We start from the raw sequence: 15,858 nt of genomic DNA, 5'->3' as shown, positions 1-15,858 counted from the left end.
AGTGTTATATTAGTTTCAAGTGTACAATATAGTGATTCACCAGTTCTGTATATTACTCAGTGCTCCTTGTGATGAGTGTATTCTTAATCCTCTTCACCTATTTCATCCATCCCCCCGCCCACCTCCCCTCCGGTAACCGTCAGTTTGTTCTCTACATTGCAGACTTTTTCCTTCAATATGTCCATCCACATCCAGACTCAGATCTATTTCTCTGTCTTGTTTATTTACCTTCTTGCTCTTGTGAACTTTAGAAGCTGTCTTTGGACATGTTTCTTACCAATTCAAACATATTTACAGAAAAGTTGAGACTACAAAAGTTCCATCGGGTCCTAACCACAGACCTTTTACTTTCATTTCTGGGCAACTGCCCACCATATACCTCTGACCACATCCAGGTTCAGTGTCACAGCTTCAAGTGAGCATCCTGCCCCAGAGGACTTTTTCTCACCACAAAGTTGCACTGTGGCCTCAACACCTCCTCCCTTTACGGTACACAGGAAGAGCTTAATATGCACTCAGGCCATGTGAGCCCATGAACGTGTAGCTTACTGGCCAAGAAGGCCAGTTGATTAGGTCTTGGTGGGTGGTTATTCTCATATAACAAAAGTAGTTTCTAAATAGTTTGTTGAAGTGGTGGTGGGTGTTTTTAAATGACTTGAACCCAGGCTGTTTGCAAAGCATCGTAACTTTCTTTCCCTAATAGTTTTAAGAGGTAGAGTAAATAAGCCCATGTGAAGCCCATACATTTATTTTTTGTACCGAATGATCATTTCTGCATACATTTTTGTTGGTGGTGTTGGTTTTTTTCATGTATTAGTAAGTATGTTTTCTGAAAATTACATCACATCCTTTTGTAGTTTTATGTATCACCAAAGCATCACTAATGTCAGCAAATCCTCAACAGATGTTCTGACACGACGGATGCACAGTGGATATGTGCTCAGCATCAAGGAAGAAATTGGAATGTCTGCATTTATATTATTTCTTTATACAAGTAAGTTTTTTTTTTTAACTCTTCCCCTCCCTTTTATTTATTTATTTTTTTAAATTCACCATCCTGGCCTCACTTTAGAATATGCCTCTTTAAGAATCTTGTCTTCACTCTGTCGGTTTGTTTAGGAGCCTTTATATGTAACACAGAGCTTCCGTGCCTAGCTTCTCGTGAAACTGAACTCACAGGTATGTTTTTATAACTCCCTCACAGGGCTAAAAGTGCCTATTTGAACAAAATGAAATGAGTAGACTAATTAGATGCTGTGTATACCCTATTCCTACCTCTTCTTCTCGATCTTTATTTAAGAGACACACAATTTGATTAACTCTTATGCTACTAACGTAAAAATGACACTTCAGGCAAATGTGATTTAGATTTCCTCCTAAAAAGCCCACATTTGAGCATCCATTCATTTCCTTTCATAAACCAACTGTACAATTGTGATTGTAAGAAAATATCAGCTTACATTTCCTAATTATAGATCTAATTTTATGTATAATAGTCAATGGAAAATGTCGATTACCTGAAAAGACTATCGATATGAGAATGTCAGAATATACCATTCTTCTTCTTTTCTCCAACTTGCTCTATATTTGCTTATCTTGTTTATTCTTGAACTTGTTTCATAGTTATTTGTGCATTTTCCATCACCTCCTCTAAAATATAAACTCCAAGAGGGCAGGAAATTTTGTTGAGATTGTTCACTTCAGCATTCCCAAGGCCTAGAAAAGTGCCTGGCAAATAGTAGTCACTAAAAAAAGTGTGTTGAGCAAACTTGTTTACTGTCCAGCCCTGAAACGTATGACCACATATAGCTTGCCTTCCTTCCTGACTATAGCTTTAGGAATTTTGAGTTTAGTAACTTTACGTTTCTTAAAATTTTATGTATTTTTTTAAATTATCTTACTTTATATTTTTCCCAATATTCTGAATAAATGAATATAAATAAAATGCATCCTGAGTCAATCTTATGAATTGGTATCAACTTGCATGCATTTACTTCTTTCTCTCTCTCTCTCTTTTTATTTAGAGAGGATGAGAGTGCAAGCAGGGAAGGGAGGGGCGGAGGGAGAGAGAAAGAGAGAGGGAACCTTAAGCAAGCTCCACGTCCAGTGCGGAGGGTGTGTGTTTAAGTTCCTAATTCTTCTGCATATATATATATGCATACACATATATACACATATATATGGTAAAGATCAAATATTACATTTTTATATTGTTATAAACGATTTTTCAGCATTAATTATTTAATGGTATCTCATTTTCTACTTTATCTGCAATGCTACTTCATATACTTTTCTCATCTGTGCACATAACTTGTCCTTATCTGTATCTTTTCTCTTTTTCAGTTTGTCTGCTTTGTCTATGCTCTTCTCTCATTTTGTCTTAATTAACAGAGCTTTAAACAAGGTCTTAATATCCAGTAGGACAAGTCCCCCACCTTTTCTTCTGCAATAGTGATAGGACTAATGGCTTTTGCAATTTATGAATATTTAGGATCTCATTTTGTAAATTATACAATAAAACTGAGGATATTAATTGGAATACTTAATTCTCTGAAACATTTTAGGATTAATTGACATCTTTTTAAGGTCCAGTAGTTTCATCAAAATTTAGGGTTTTAAAGAAATGTCATATAAGTTATGTAAGTTCCATGTAGATCTTCTCTATTTCTGTTAGATTTGCTCATAAGCACCTTACTGAGTCTCTATTGTTATTGTCAATGATATATTTCTAAAGATTAATTTTTTTCTGTTTATAGATGATATTCAATGTAATAGTTTTTGCAAGTTAATGCTACATTCAGTTATACTAATATTATTTCTATTAACTGGTCATTAAATTATTTTTTATTTTCTATGTTGTAGAGGCCCAGGCCAGGCAGCCCCAAGATGGGCCACTTTGGCATAGAGATTATTTTGAATTAAAAATAATCAAAACCCCTGTGACTCCTGATCTCAGGATCATGAATTTAAGCATCATGTTGGGCATAGATTTTACTTAATTAAAAAAAAAAAGAGTAAAAGTAAACACCCAGCAGATACAGGAAGAGCTCTATGTCTCCCCCTTCAAACGCCTGAATTTACACTGGAAAAGAGAAGCTGTGCCAAGAAGAAAGGTATTAGCAGAGACTCTCCTTTACCTAAGGAACTTATCTACATAATAAGGCAGCCTTGTTTTTCAAACATCTCCTTTTACTTTCTTGCTAATGAGCTTTCTCCCTTCTGTATCTCAGGCCCTCCCCTCTCTCCTTTACTCATGTAAGTTTCATGTTGCCTAGTTGTCTTCAGAATTTGTGTCTGTGGATTCCCCATATGCCTATTAAATTTGATTTCCTCCTGTTGGTCTGTCTCAAGTCAATTTGATTCTAAGTTCAACTAAAAGGACCATAGGGCAGAAAAATGTCTTCCACCCCAATAATGTAGATGAACATATCATCAGAAAAAAAATATTTAAGTCCTTATCTCTTTAATTTCTTCTGGTGGTCTTAAATGTGCTGAAAAATCTTCACAATGACATTGAAAAGAAGTGATATTAGTGATTGTTTGCTTTCATTGATTTCTAAAAGACTATTAATATCTCCAAGCATAAGTTCTCTCATATGTATGTTAAAGATCATTTTTATCATGAAAAGGTGTTGAATTTTAGCAAATGTGCTTTCCACCTTAATGGAGTCGTGTTCTATTTCTTTAGCCTATTGTTTATAGCAAATTACACTTAATAATTTTTCTTTCAAAGGCAAACTATTGGTATTATCATGAAATAAACTCAATTTAATTACCTATATGAGTTTTATACACTTTTGATTTGGTTTAGCACTGTTTTAAGATTTTGCAACAATTTTCATAAATGAGATTGACTTTCCTTTTTCCTTTCTTAACATATTCTCATCTAATTTAGGCACCAGGGTAATTAATTCTACTTTTAGTGAAAGAAATAACTATTTTCTTCTATCTATACCATCTAGAAGAGTTTGCATAAATTATAATGATCTTTTTCTCAAAAGTTTATTATTTCTCTCCTGTAAAACTACTTGGCTTTTGTGTTATCCGTACGGGAAGCTTTTTGTTTGTTTGTTTGCTTGTTTTTGCAGAAATTACTTTTATTACACTAGGATATTCCTTAATGAGCTGGCAATTATTCCCATGAAGGAGAGTTCAGAAAACAGCTTGATGTTCCACAAGTGAGTGAAACCATATGATAACTGTCTTCCTCTGCTTGACTCATTTCACTTAGCATAATCTCCTCCAGTGCCGTCCATGTTGCTGCAATGTTGGGTAATCGTTCTTTCTGATGGCTGAGTAATATTCCATTGTATATATGGACGGACCACATCTTCTTTATCCATTCGTCTGTTGAAGGGCATCTCGGCTCCTTCGACAGTTTAGCTATTGTGGGCATTGCTGCTTTAAACATTTGGGTACAGTTGCCCCTTCAAATCACTATGTTTGTATCCTTTGGATAAATACTTAGTAGTGCAATTGCTGGGTCATAGGATAGCTCTATTTTTAACTTTTTGAGGAAATGCCCTACAGTTTTCCAGAATGGCTGTACCAGTTTGCATTCCCACTAATAGTGCAAGAGGGTTCCCCTTTCTCCTCAGGCTCCCATTGGGTGTGGCAGTCTTCTTTATCATTTTTTAATGTAACAAAAATTATGAGTAGCTAAAAACCAGAACACTAAGACATTAGTTGATTATATTGCTATTCTGGCATAAGATTTAGTGCTAATGTTCTGAGAAATAGACAGTAATATAATGAGTGATGTTCACAAGGAAAGTAGAGAAAAGGGCCTATTTAATAGGAGCAGAGATGGGTGTGAGACACCACATATATCATAAATGAAGTCATACTAACCACACCCTGACTATTGTTGAAGCTAGGCCTATGATGGTTCATTACAGAACTTTTATTTTGCATGCACTTTATATTTTTATAATTAGAAGGTCATGTGTGTACACATATATGTCTATATACTTGTATGCACTTGTGTGGTGCATATACTTATGTGTATATATATGTAAGATATCCTTCTATAGTTCCAACTTTCATGATGCAGCATACTTGATTCCATTCAAATTTACAGCAGCATGTGCACAAGATGTTTATGAAGTTAACTTAGTTTTCTTTCTGTTCCCCCACACAGCACTTGCAACCCTATTTTAGAACAATTTCTCACTTTTAATTCAGAAAGAGATTATCTAATCTCACCATTTGTTCCTCAAAACTCTAGGAAACTTCTTATCACTGAATTGATCATTTAAGTCATAAAATCATGTTAACACCTCACTTTTATTTCACCACTCAGTGGAATTTTCTGTGCTGTGATAAAGTGGAAGTAGTGTGGTTTGTGCTATGCTTTTTCACAAGATGAGATTACAATACCATTTGTCATATCTTTCTCAGGAATCAGAATTGACCGTACATCTCTAGTTTGCGTTCTCAAGTGATAACTCAGGACATGGCTTAATTTTTCAGTTGTGTAGGAGATTTTATCCACAAGAATCAAGACTTTCCTTCTTTTATCAGGTGTGTTTCTGTGTGTGTTTGTGTTTCTAACAACTGTTATTCAAGAAATGAGAAATTCTTGAGGTTTCAAACTCAAGAAAGTTTCCAAAAATATTTACACCATAAGGTAATTATAATTGCTTCTTAAGTGTGTGAATAGAATTACAGAGGTCAGGGAATGCTTCTTACTTCTGAGGTATATACTGGTTTTCACTGTACTCAATGGTGAGTAGGCAGGATATATTTACTGAAGAATAAGATGTTATGATGTTGCTATAAGATGGAGTCTTGTCATTAAACAAAACTAGAAGAATAAATCTACATTTGGGATTAGAGGATTGAATTTCCACTTGAATTCACACTTGGGAGTTTTCTGCTCTTGTGCAGGGCACTTACCCTCTGTGATACACAACCTTATTTACAAAATGAAAAAACATGTTGTTACTTCCTACTACCATTGTCAAATATGAAACAGTTTTTTTTAAATCTATGCAATGCGTATGTTTATTAAATAGCCATTTCTCGCTGAGAGCTCTTCTAGACACTTAAAGATGTTACTATATAAATAAAACGTGATTTTTTTGCTAATAATGATGATAACTTGTAGATGATGATGATGATGATGGTGATGATGGTGATAATGATGATAATATGGACAGAAGTTGAATTACTATGTACTAGGAACAAACATACAAAAATTTAATATATCTTACCCAAATTTGCCTTGCCAAAAAAAAATTGTCACCAAATAAAATAACTGTAAATAGAAAACTATACGTGTTGTCATTCAAGATCAGTGATGGAAAATATTTTTGATTAAGTAGCTTAATGTACACGAATTAAAAACACCCATTATATTTTTGAAATAACTATTTATTATTTTATAAGCAAGAGAAATGTAAAAAATTAATTTTGCCTGGCTTTGTATGAACTTTTATTTTCATTTTTCCCCTTTATATAAATGAATGGGAAAGATATTTTTGTACTTTTGTTTTTCTAAGGAAGATATGTCATCTTCAAAATGATGATTTTGGATTCATCTCTGGAGTAAATAAACAGTCATAATCAAGCAATGAAGTTGATCCAAGATCAGTGGGCTCGTCACAATATGGGTATGTGTTTTGCACATCAATGTGCAGATTGGCCTGTGTATAATTTTAAGATAGCCAGAATTTGATACAAGCATACAAGGCCTAAGAAAACAAATTACTCTGATTCACTTATGTTCATCTCATGTTCTATTTTAAGGAGTTTTCAAAAACTTTAAAGCTTTTTTCCTCCTTTGTTTCATTAACTACCTAAAGTAAAATCTTTCACAGTTTGAGGTAGCCTGAAATAGTGACAGCATAAGGATTTGGAGTTAGAAGAAGCAACAATTTGATTAATTTGTCTGCTGGTGCTAGCCAACATGAATAACCAAGAAAAAGAAAAAAGCAAATGATATGAAATTAGAACAAAAAGGCAAAATTAACATTATTTGCAAAAAATTGTAATTTAAAAGATTAAAAAGGCCTCAAAAGCTTCACCCAAAAATATTACAAACAATAAGGAAATCTGATATGAGGACTTGACTGAAAATAAGATGTAAAAATCAACTGCCTTACTAACTACAAAAACAAGAAAATTGTGATGAAACAAAAATGCCATATATATGAGACCAAAATTTTTTTTAAAAGACAGAAATAAACTTTTTAATTGAAAATGAGTAAACCTATTAATTTAAAGTTATATTGATGAACATAAAATAAGACATGCATAATGGGAAAAGACATTTTAAAGATATAAATTATCTACATATATTTATGCATTTAATGTGACTCTATTGAAAGATCAGTTACCATATTTTAAACGTACAGGTTCTTGAAAAGCTTAAAGTTCTCTTTTTTTAAAGTTCTTAAGGTACATATAAAGTGTAATGATAGCCAAGTTATTCTGAAAGAGAAATGTAATATACAATTGTGGGTACTGTGAAAAACTCAAGCATATTATAAAACCAAGGGAATTTTACATATAGTTTGAATACAAAACACACAAAGAATATAGGGATAAATGAAAATACAAATATGAATGTATTACATGCTAAAGGTGGTATTTCATATCAATGAGAACACATTGATTTATTCAGTAAATGATGTTAGAAAAGTTCAGTGCCCATTTGGAAAAAAAATTATAAATTTAAGTTCTTCCCTTATTTATTACACACATACACACACATACACACACACACACCCCAAATAGGTCAAATAAAAAAGGAAACCATATAACATGACGACACATGAGTGTAGTATACTTTATAAACTCAGAATAATGGAGACATTTTATTCATATCCAAAAAAAAAAAAAAAAAAGCAGCCACAAAGGAAAATTTGATCAAGTCAACCATTACGCATTTCAGCACCCCCAAAGTTTCATAATGTTAAAACAGAAATATCTGAGGTTTGTGTTTGCAAAACATATGGTGAGAAATAAACTAATATCCCTAACCCAAAAAGTAAAAAAGGAACGAGCTACTCAATACAAACAAGAAAATTCTCAGAGAAATAAAATAAAAACATTATTTAACCATAGTAAAAGATGCCCAATCTTATTCATAACAGGAAAAATAAAATTAAAATTAAAAATATTGTTTATAAGACATACATTTTAAAATGTGAATAATATTTAGTGCAGGGAAGATGTGAGCAAACAAGGTTTTAAATTAATTTTTGGTATTACACAAACTGGTATTTCTTCTTTGGACTGAAAATGTTAATCATTACAAAAATTTTAAATGCAAATTCCCTTTGACTCAGCAATTACTAAGAGATTTCTCTTAGAAATCCTCTTAGAGAGGAACTCAAAAATATGCACATGTGTATATAAACTGTTATTCATATTATTATATCTAATAGCAAAACTAAGAAACAATTTAAATACACATTGGAAAAAATTAAAAGTCTGTCAATAGATTTTGTCCATATACCAATGAAATACAAGGAAAACTGCCATTTATAAAATTTTGACTTTAGGGGTGCTTGGGTGGCGCAGTTGTTAAGCATCTGCCTTTGGCTCAGGGTGTGATCCCAGCGTTATGGGATCGAGCCCCACGTCAGGCTCCTCCGCTATGAGCCTGCTTCTTCCTCTCCCACTCCCCCTGCTTGTGTTCCCTCTCTCGCTGGCTGTCTCTCTCTCTCTGTCAAATAAATAAATAAATAAAATCTTTAAAAAAAAATCTCTGTAAAAAATAAATTTTGACTTTATAAGACATGATATAGAATAATCACTAAGATATTTTCTTAAGCGAAAAAAAAAAAATCAGGAAATATTTTCCGCAGTTTCTTCAACGTGTTTTTAAAAAGGGATTGAAGGAAACGGTCTGTATTTGTTACTGTAGCACCATAAAAAAAAAAAAATCAAAAATTATAACCATGATTTATCCTAGGGAGGGAACTGGAGAACTTTTAGAGAGAAATAGGAGGGAATATGCATTTCTATAGTCTCTCTCTCTCTCTTTTTTAAAACACTTACAAGGTACCTATTTTACTTGTTCTGAGAAAAATAATAAAGTAAAAGTACCAATATCACTCCTCCCATAAAAAACTCTCATAACGTTTATATCAAACACGAGCATACCAAAACTTTTTAACCCTTATTTTCTATTCTTTCTCACTTTTTTTTTTTTTTTTTACAGTATCTGCATTTTTCATGGCCCGTGCCATTGCTATAGCTATGGGGATCCATTTCATTATAATGGTAATGATATGCGGTGCCCTAATCATACATTGTAAGTGATAGTAGAGAAGTAAAGCATTCTCGATCTGATGATTGCAATGCATGACTTCGATTAGTATTCAGAAGCACAGAGACATAAACTAGCAATATTGTATGTGTCCTTATGTTTTTGCTATTAGTGAGTGTAAAAATGTGTCAGCTACTTTTGCTAGGACTAGGTTACTAATAACCTTTTAATAATTTTGACTTTTTATTGTTGAACTGTGTTTTACATATAATGTTAAAATAATTTTAGATGTACAACATAGTGATTTGACAATTCTATACATTACTCAATGCTCGCAATGATGAGTGTAATCACCGTCTGTCACTATCAAATGTTATTACAATATTATTGAGTATATTACTTATGCTGTACTTTTCATCTTCATGACTTACTTATTTTATAACTGGAAGTTTGTACCTCTTAATCCTCTTAATGATTATTTTAATAGCTCCTCTTAATGATTATTTTAATAGCATTATTCAACCAAGAAGCTCCAATTTCTTTGCAAGGTAAGTGAAAATTTTCTAATATTTTGAAACACAAATTACATGAATACATTCTTGAGTATAGGCATGTATCCAATGTTGTTAACAAGAGAATGTATAAGAAAATGATTAATTCTTGTCCATAATCCATAACATTCCAATTTTTTTTTTATTTTTTAACAATGAAAGAGTACTTCTAAAAAGCAGAAGATACTTAGTTTTGGCATCTCTCTCTGTATATAAATGTATAAAGAGACGTCATTGAAGATGATCAAATTGGTTTATCTGGAATGTTAGAGTTACAATAAATGAGTATTTAACCTGTCTAGACAAAATCTTCTACAATGCTCAGACTTGTACAGAACTAATAATATATTTCTCTTTCTAGAAAGTTATTGTGGCCCATGTCCTAAAAACTGGGTATGTTATAGAAATAACTGCTACCAATTTTTTAACGAGAGCAAAAGCTGGTACCAGAGCCAAGCTTCTTGTATTTCTCAAAATTCTAGTCTCCTGAAGATATACAGCAGAGAGGATCAGGTTGAGTATTTGTTTTAATTTCCCTTCCTATATTCAGTCCTAACATGTGAGGCGACTCACCGGAATACGAACCTGAGACATAAGAGAGGCACTAAGACTCAGATATCCACCCTAAATCTTTCTGCATCAAAAATAAGAAAGCACAGGGCGCCGGGGTGGCTTAGTCGGTTAAGTATCTGCCTTCCACTCAGCTCATGATCCCAGGGTCCTGGGGTGGAGCCCTGTGTCAGGCCCACTGCTCAGTGGAGAGTCTGCTTCTCCCTCTCCCTCTGCCCCTCCCCGCAACTTGTGCTCTCTCTCTTTCTCATGTGCTTGCTCTCTCTCTCTCTCTCAAATAGATAAAATCTATAGAATTTAAAATTAAAAAAAGAAAAACAAGAAAGCAGAGAAATTGAAGGTATTATGTACAGTGTTTAAGTCAGAATTAGGCTAGAGGACAGAATACATTTCCTCAAGTGTGGGGAAAAAATGATTAAAGGATTATGGCCTTGTATTAATTAACCTTCTGGGCACTGATTTTATTTGTGGTCTTGAACAGGATTTCTTTAAATTGGTGAAGTCATATCATTGGCTGGGACTAATACAAACTCCAGAAAATGGATCTTGGCAGTGGGAAGATGGCACCATTCTCTTGCCGAACCAGTAAGTCTGTAGCAGTAGGTGTCTATTTGTGGATTTGTTTCTAAGCTGTCCCTACGTTCATTCATGTTACTTCACACAAGGCCAGATTCTAACAGATTCAACAAAACTCTCTGAGGACCTAAATTGTTTTATCCTCTTGATTAATTGGCCCCTTTACAATACAGTGACATTCTTGTCTTGTATGACTAATTTTGACTTAAAATCTATTTTGACTGATATAATTATAGCCACACCCCCTCTTTTTTGGTTATCTTTTGCATACAATATGCAAAATGAATATTCCGTCCATTCACTTTTGGCCTGTGTGTCCTCAAAGTAAAGTAAGTCTCTTGCAGACAGCATGTCGATGTATCACATTTTTAATCCATTTAGCCACCCTATAATATATCTTTTTCCCTCCTTCTGGCTACTTTAATAGTTTTTGTTTGTGACTGGATTTGAGAAATTTGGTTGTAATATGCCTTGGATTAGGGTTTTCTTTTTTTTTAAATTTCTTATGCTTGTGTTTTGTTGAGACTCTTGGATCTATGAGTTTATAATTTTCAAACAAAATTAGAAAATTTACTACCATTATTTCTTCAAATGCCCCCCCCCTTCATTTCTCTTTCCTCTCCCTCAGACACACTGCAATTACAAATACATTAAGCAAATTGAAATTGGGATAAAGTTAACTGGTGCTTTTCCTGCATATAACTGTAAAAGTTTTTAATTATTTCAAATTCTTTATTTTACGTATTTGAAACTCTAATTCTGTAGTACACAATAAAAACATCACAACAACATGAATGCTAATGTCGAGTGAATTAGCTGCTTTCTTTCTGTCAGACACAGTTTTAAACACTTTATATGTATCTTTTCATTGAGGACTCTTAAAAACCTCTATAACAGGGGTCATTTTTAACCTAATTTTGCTGGTAAGGAAAAGGGCTTAGAGTGCATAATAATTCACCTAAGCTATAAAATGAGTAATAGTTCTGATAGGGATTCAAATAAATGTCTTTCTTACTCTACAGACAGAATTATCATTAAATGACTTTTTAAAAATCTCTTCTCAAGGCACCTGGGTGGCTCAGTCAGTTGGGCATCCCACTCTTGGTTTCAGCTCAGGTCATGATCTCATGGGTCATGCGATCAAGCCCTGCCCTGAGCTCCATGCTCAGAGGGGAGTCTGTTTGAAGATTCTCTCCCTCTGCCCCTCCTCCCTGCCCCCTAACATAAATAAATCTTTTTTAAAAAATCTCCTCTTACTGATTTTGAAGTTTACTTTGCTTCTCTAATGGTTAGTTGGTAGTAATCAATGCATAACCTTTTACTGCTGTCTCCTTCTTTCGTATCTCCCCTTATATTTATTGTAACAGGTACTACATACCCTCCTACCTCATTATATATTTGGAATTTGGAGGCCCCAGTACACCTTAGAATTGATCTGGGATGACCTCATTTCTGTATGGCTTGAGATTTTATTTTTGACAAAAAGCAGTTTATTCTCTAGAAATACTAATAAAATTTGTATCACCTTAACTCAATATTTTCCACACTGCAAGTGGAAATGTTTGTTTTAGAAGCAAAAGCAAAACAATTAGCAAAATAAGTTTCAGTTTATGCATGTGATAAGTATTTGTTGAGTGTTACTGAATTTCCCGGAACTATGCAGAGATAATGACAGAGATGAATAAGACACAACTCCTTCAAGGGCTTTACACTTCAGTTAGAGATATCATTATAAGCAAATGAGTACAATCCAGAATAATCAGTACTCTGGCAGACATGGGATACAAATGATATGGGAAAACACACACGGAAACTGAAGGAATACAACAACAAAGTGATATTTAAAAATGAGACTCTAATGTGCATAGATTGAGACCAACTAAGAGAAATAACTAAAAATTTCTTTTTTTTTTTTTTCTCCTATAGTAGCTAGTGGTCTCTATATGGACTGAGTTTCTTCTCTTGTCCTTTTGAGTACAAACTATCAGACCATGGTCTGTCTTTATTTTATTGTTCAGATTCACTCTGATGCATCTTCACTCTTTCCTTGATCTTCTATTTCCCACCTGTTCTTGGCAGAAAACAGACCACCAGATTCCAAGGCAAAATAGATAAACGGATATAACTACCTCTACATGAAATGCCTATACACACATACACATATGTATTTATATTTACGTATGTGTGCATATATTTATATATATACACACACAGACATATTTAATATGTAAGACAATTTTAAAATTTTTATTTCCTTACCAAGTAAAGTTGCATATATCCAAAGAACATTGTTTATTTTTGCATAAAACATGACATCTGCTGACTTCTACATCGAATTCTAAATTCATTTCTAATCTATTTGCTGAAAAAAAAATTTAAAAACTTTCATTTCACTCAGGTACGTATATCAAGAGATTCCAGACTTCCTAAATTGACCAATTTCCAATGTGGAAATAAAATAGTGGCATATAATTTATAATAGAATGAAGCTTTTGCTTTTATAACTGCATTGGCTATATTTTGCACATCTTTAAGAAAGACCAGGTACGGTCCTAAAACCTTTGGAAATGATATTATTTCAATACCTATACTTAAATATATTTTATTGCATTTTTATATTTATGTATGAATAAAGTCACAAATATAATTTGTCTTTCTTTCTAATCTAGATTAACAATGGTTGAAATGCAGAATGGAACCTGTGCAGTTTATGGATCAAGTTTTAAAGGTTACACTGAAAACTGTTTATCTCCAAACACATACATCTGCATGCAGAGGATTGTGTAAAAGCTTATGATTTATAAAAAATATAAAGAATTCAAAAACACAGAAGCCATTCTTGGGGCACAAGGGTGGCTCAGTCAGTTAAGCATCTGCCTTCCGTTCAGGTCATGATTGCAGGTTCCTGGGATTGAGCCTCAAGTCAGGCTCCCTGCAGGAAGCCAGCATCTCCCTCTGCCCCTCCCCCTGCTCGAGCTCTCACTCTCTCTCTCTCTCTCTCGCTCTATGTCAAATAAATAACAATAAAATATTTTGAAAAAAATAAGCCATTCTTTGAATGTTCTCCAAGAAGAAAACTTCCAGAAGAAAATTCCACCAATAGTTATTGAATTATTTTTCTGTCAATGATCTGACACAAAAAATAACCTTGTAGGGGAATAAAGGCCAATAATTTAAGAATTTATCTTCTATAAGAATGTTTTGTTTAATTTTTGTAAAATTTCTAGTAATGAACAGCTTCCTTTTTATATTTAATAAACTGTTGATGAAACCCAGGGTTAAATGAAACTTCAAACTACAATTTTATTAAATGTGCACAAATATTACACTAAGAAGGCTTTTAGAACCTTTCAAACTCAAAAATTTTGAAAATTAAATAAATCTAAAGCTGGGTGAAGGGTATATGAGGGCTCATTACATTGGCTATATTTAGAAGTTTTCAAAATAAAAGTTGAAATATCAACAAATATACTCTCAAAATTTCAAAATGCCACTACTATTTTACTGCAGTACACGCGATGTTTGGCAGAAGTGGAATTACTCCTCACAGTAAGAATATGGCACTAACTACTACATAACACAGAAAAATAAAGAATCGAGTTTGAAGAGGACTTTCCAGGCTTCAAGGGGAAAACGACATCTGAGTGGAAACTTGCAGAGTGACCAGAAGTTGTCTGGGCAAATCATAAGGCTAACAGAACTCTCAGCAAATGGAATACTCCTTGCAAATGTGTAGAAGTTGGAAGAGTCTATGACTCTAAAGAAAGCAAGTTTGTGCTTATACGACTGATCCTGCTTTTCGTTTGTTTTTTTGTTTGTCTTAGGTGTCATGTATGAGTGAAACTGTATGGTATTTGTCTTTCTCAGTCTGACTTATTTCACTTAGCCTAATACCCTCCAGGTCCATCCATGTCGTCTCAATGGCACAATCTCCTCCTTTGTTTGAGGGCTGTGCGATATTCCATTGTACATACGTACCGCCTCTTCCTTACCCATTCATCTATTGATGGACACTCAGGTTGCTTCTTTACCTGAAACCAATGTAATATTGTCTGTGCACTATACTCAAATTTTTAAAAATTGCAAAACAAAACAATTACAAAAAAAAAAAAAGCCAATTTGATCAGAGCAGAATGATGGAGAAGACAGGAGCCGAAGAAGTGGAGGAGAGAGAAGCAGAGGCTAAATCACGTGGAGCTTTGTGCTCCTCATTATAATTGTGGTTTTTATTTAAGTGTAGTTGCCATTTGTGTGTTTTGTGAGGGGCATGAAGAAGTGGGTTGAACAGCATTTTGGAGGAAAATTAGTATAAAATGCCAGGGAGAAAATTATTTATTTTCTACATAGTCAATCAAGGACTGAGGAATATGTTAGTCTAAATTAGTTTTTAAATTTTTGTGTAAAGTTGTAATATGCACCACTCAAAACTAACAAAATTTAACAGTTAGTTACATTTGTTTTAAGATTTTATTATCAAATATTTAAGCCATAGCAAGTGTTTGCTTTGAAAAAATAAAGCAATATAAATTGGACTGTGTTTCTGTTTCTGGAATTAAGGAAGGGAAAATAGCCTGCCTTTAGATGGCACTAAAAATAATAAAATAAAACATTTTATAACATTGTTGTATAATGTATCACAGCTTAGGGAAAACACTGCTAAACCAACCAGATGGTAAAAACTCTGTGGAATCTCACAATTCAGTGAAAATGGGATTCCCAAGAGAAAAGCAACCATAGAAATGGACATTCATTCTGAGAGTCTATAATAAACTTGGGGAACCTTAGTTTCTGTTTTGATTATTGTCATGGAGCCCTGAAAACACAAGATAAAGCTTCGGGGCACCTTACCTAAAGGGTCAGAAACAAGTTATCTTTCCAAACCTGGAACACTCCACGGCTACAATCTCATATAAAAAATAACAAATAAAACCTACTTTTCAG

The 15,858-nt window shown here is 33.5% G+C and overlaps 1 protein-coding gene across 4 annotated transcripts; it reads left to right on the top strand.

Annotated features, from left to right (window-relative positions):
• The first annotated feature begins 584 nt into the window (after nucleotides 1-584).
• Nucleotides 585-15,038, top strand: KLRK1 (killer cell lectin like receptor K1). 4 transcript variants are annotated; one of them, XM_087855615.1, is made up of 12 exons: nucleotides 585-816; nucleotides 905-994; nucleotides 1,120-1,179; nucleotides 4,089-4,178; nucleotides 5,401-5,523; nucleotides 6,508-6,614; nucleotides 9,173-9,265; nucleotides 9,733-9,768; nucleotides 10,133-10,284; nucleotides 10,823-10,926; nucleotides 13,587-13,645; nucleotides 14,428-15,038. In XM_087855615.1, exons 6-12 carry the CDS (start codon nucleotides 6,575-6,577, stop codon nucleotides 14,493-14,495), a joined length of 552 nt encoding a protein of 183 aa, XP_087711741.1. In that variant the 5' UTR covers nucleotides 585-816; nucleotides 905-994; nucleotides 1,120-1,179; nucleotides 4,089-4,178; nucleotides 5,401-5,523; nucleotides 6,508-6,574; the 3' UTR covers nucleotides 14,496-15,038. The 4 variants fall into 4 exon arrangements, with proteins under 4 accessions (XP_087711741.1, XP_087711740.1, XP_045637307.1 ...); XM_087855614.1 differs by having other exon boundaries at nucleotides 6,504-6,614; XM_087855616.1 differs by lacking the exon at nucleotides 9,173-9,265 and having other exon boundaries at nucleotides 586-816; nucleotides 6,504-6,614.
• The last annotated feature ends 820 nt before the right edge of the window (nucleotides 15,039-15,858 follow it).

Source organism: Ursus americanus, chromosome 25 (assembly GCF_024610735.1).
Source record: "Ursus americanus isolate L20-20 chromosome 25, mUrsAme1.1.p, whole genome shotgun sequence".
NCBI lineage: Eukaryota > Metazoa > Chordata > Mammalia > Carnivora > Ursidae > Ursus > Ursus americanus.
Note: the sequence above shows the minus strand (reverse complement) of the source record. Positions and strands in the feature narration are given on the sequence as shown.

Bases quoted from the DNA above. Each gene is read 5' to 3' on its own strand.
- KLRK1 (XM_045781351.2), top strand. From the start codon at position 6,575: ATGAAGTTGATCCAAGATCAGTGGGCTCGTCACAATATGG. The intron at 9,769-10,132 runs GTAAGTGAAAAT...TTCTCTTTCTAG, and splicing joins AGCTCCAATTTCTTTGCAAG to AAAGTTATTGTGGCCCATGT. The intron at 10,927-13,586 runs GTAAGTCTGTAG...TTTCTAATCTAG, and splicing joins ACCATTCTCTTGCCGAACCA to ATTAACAATGGTTGAAATGC.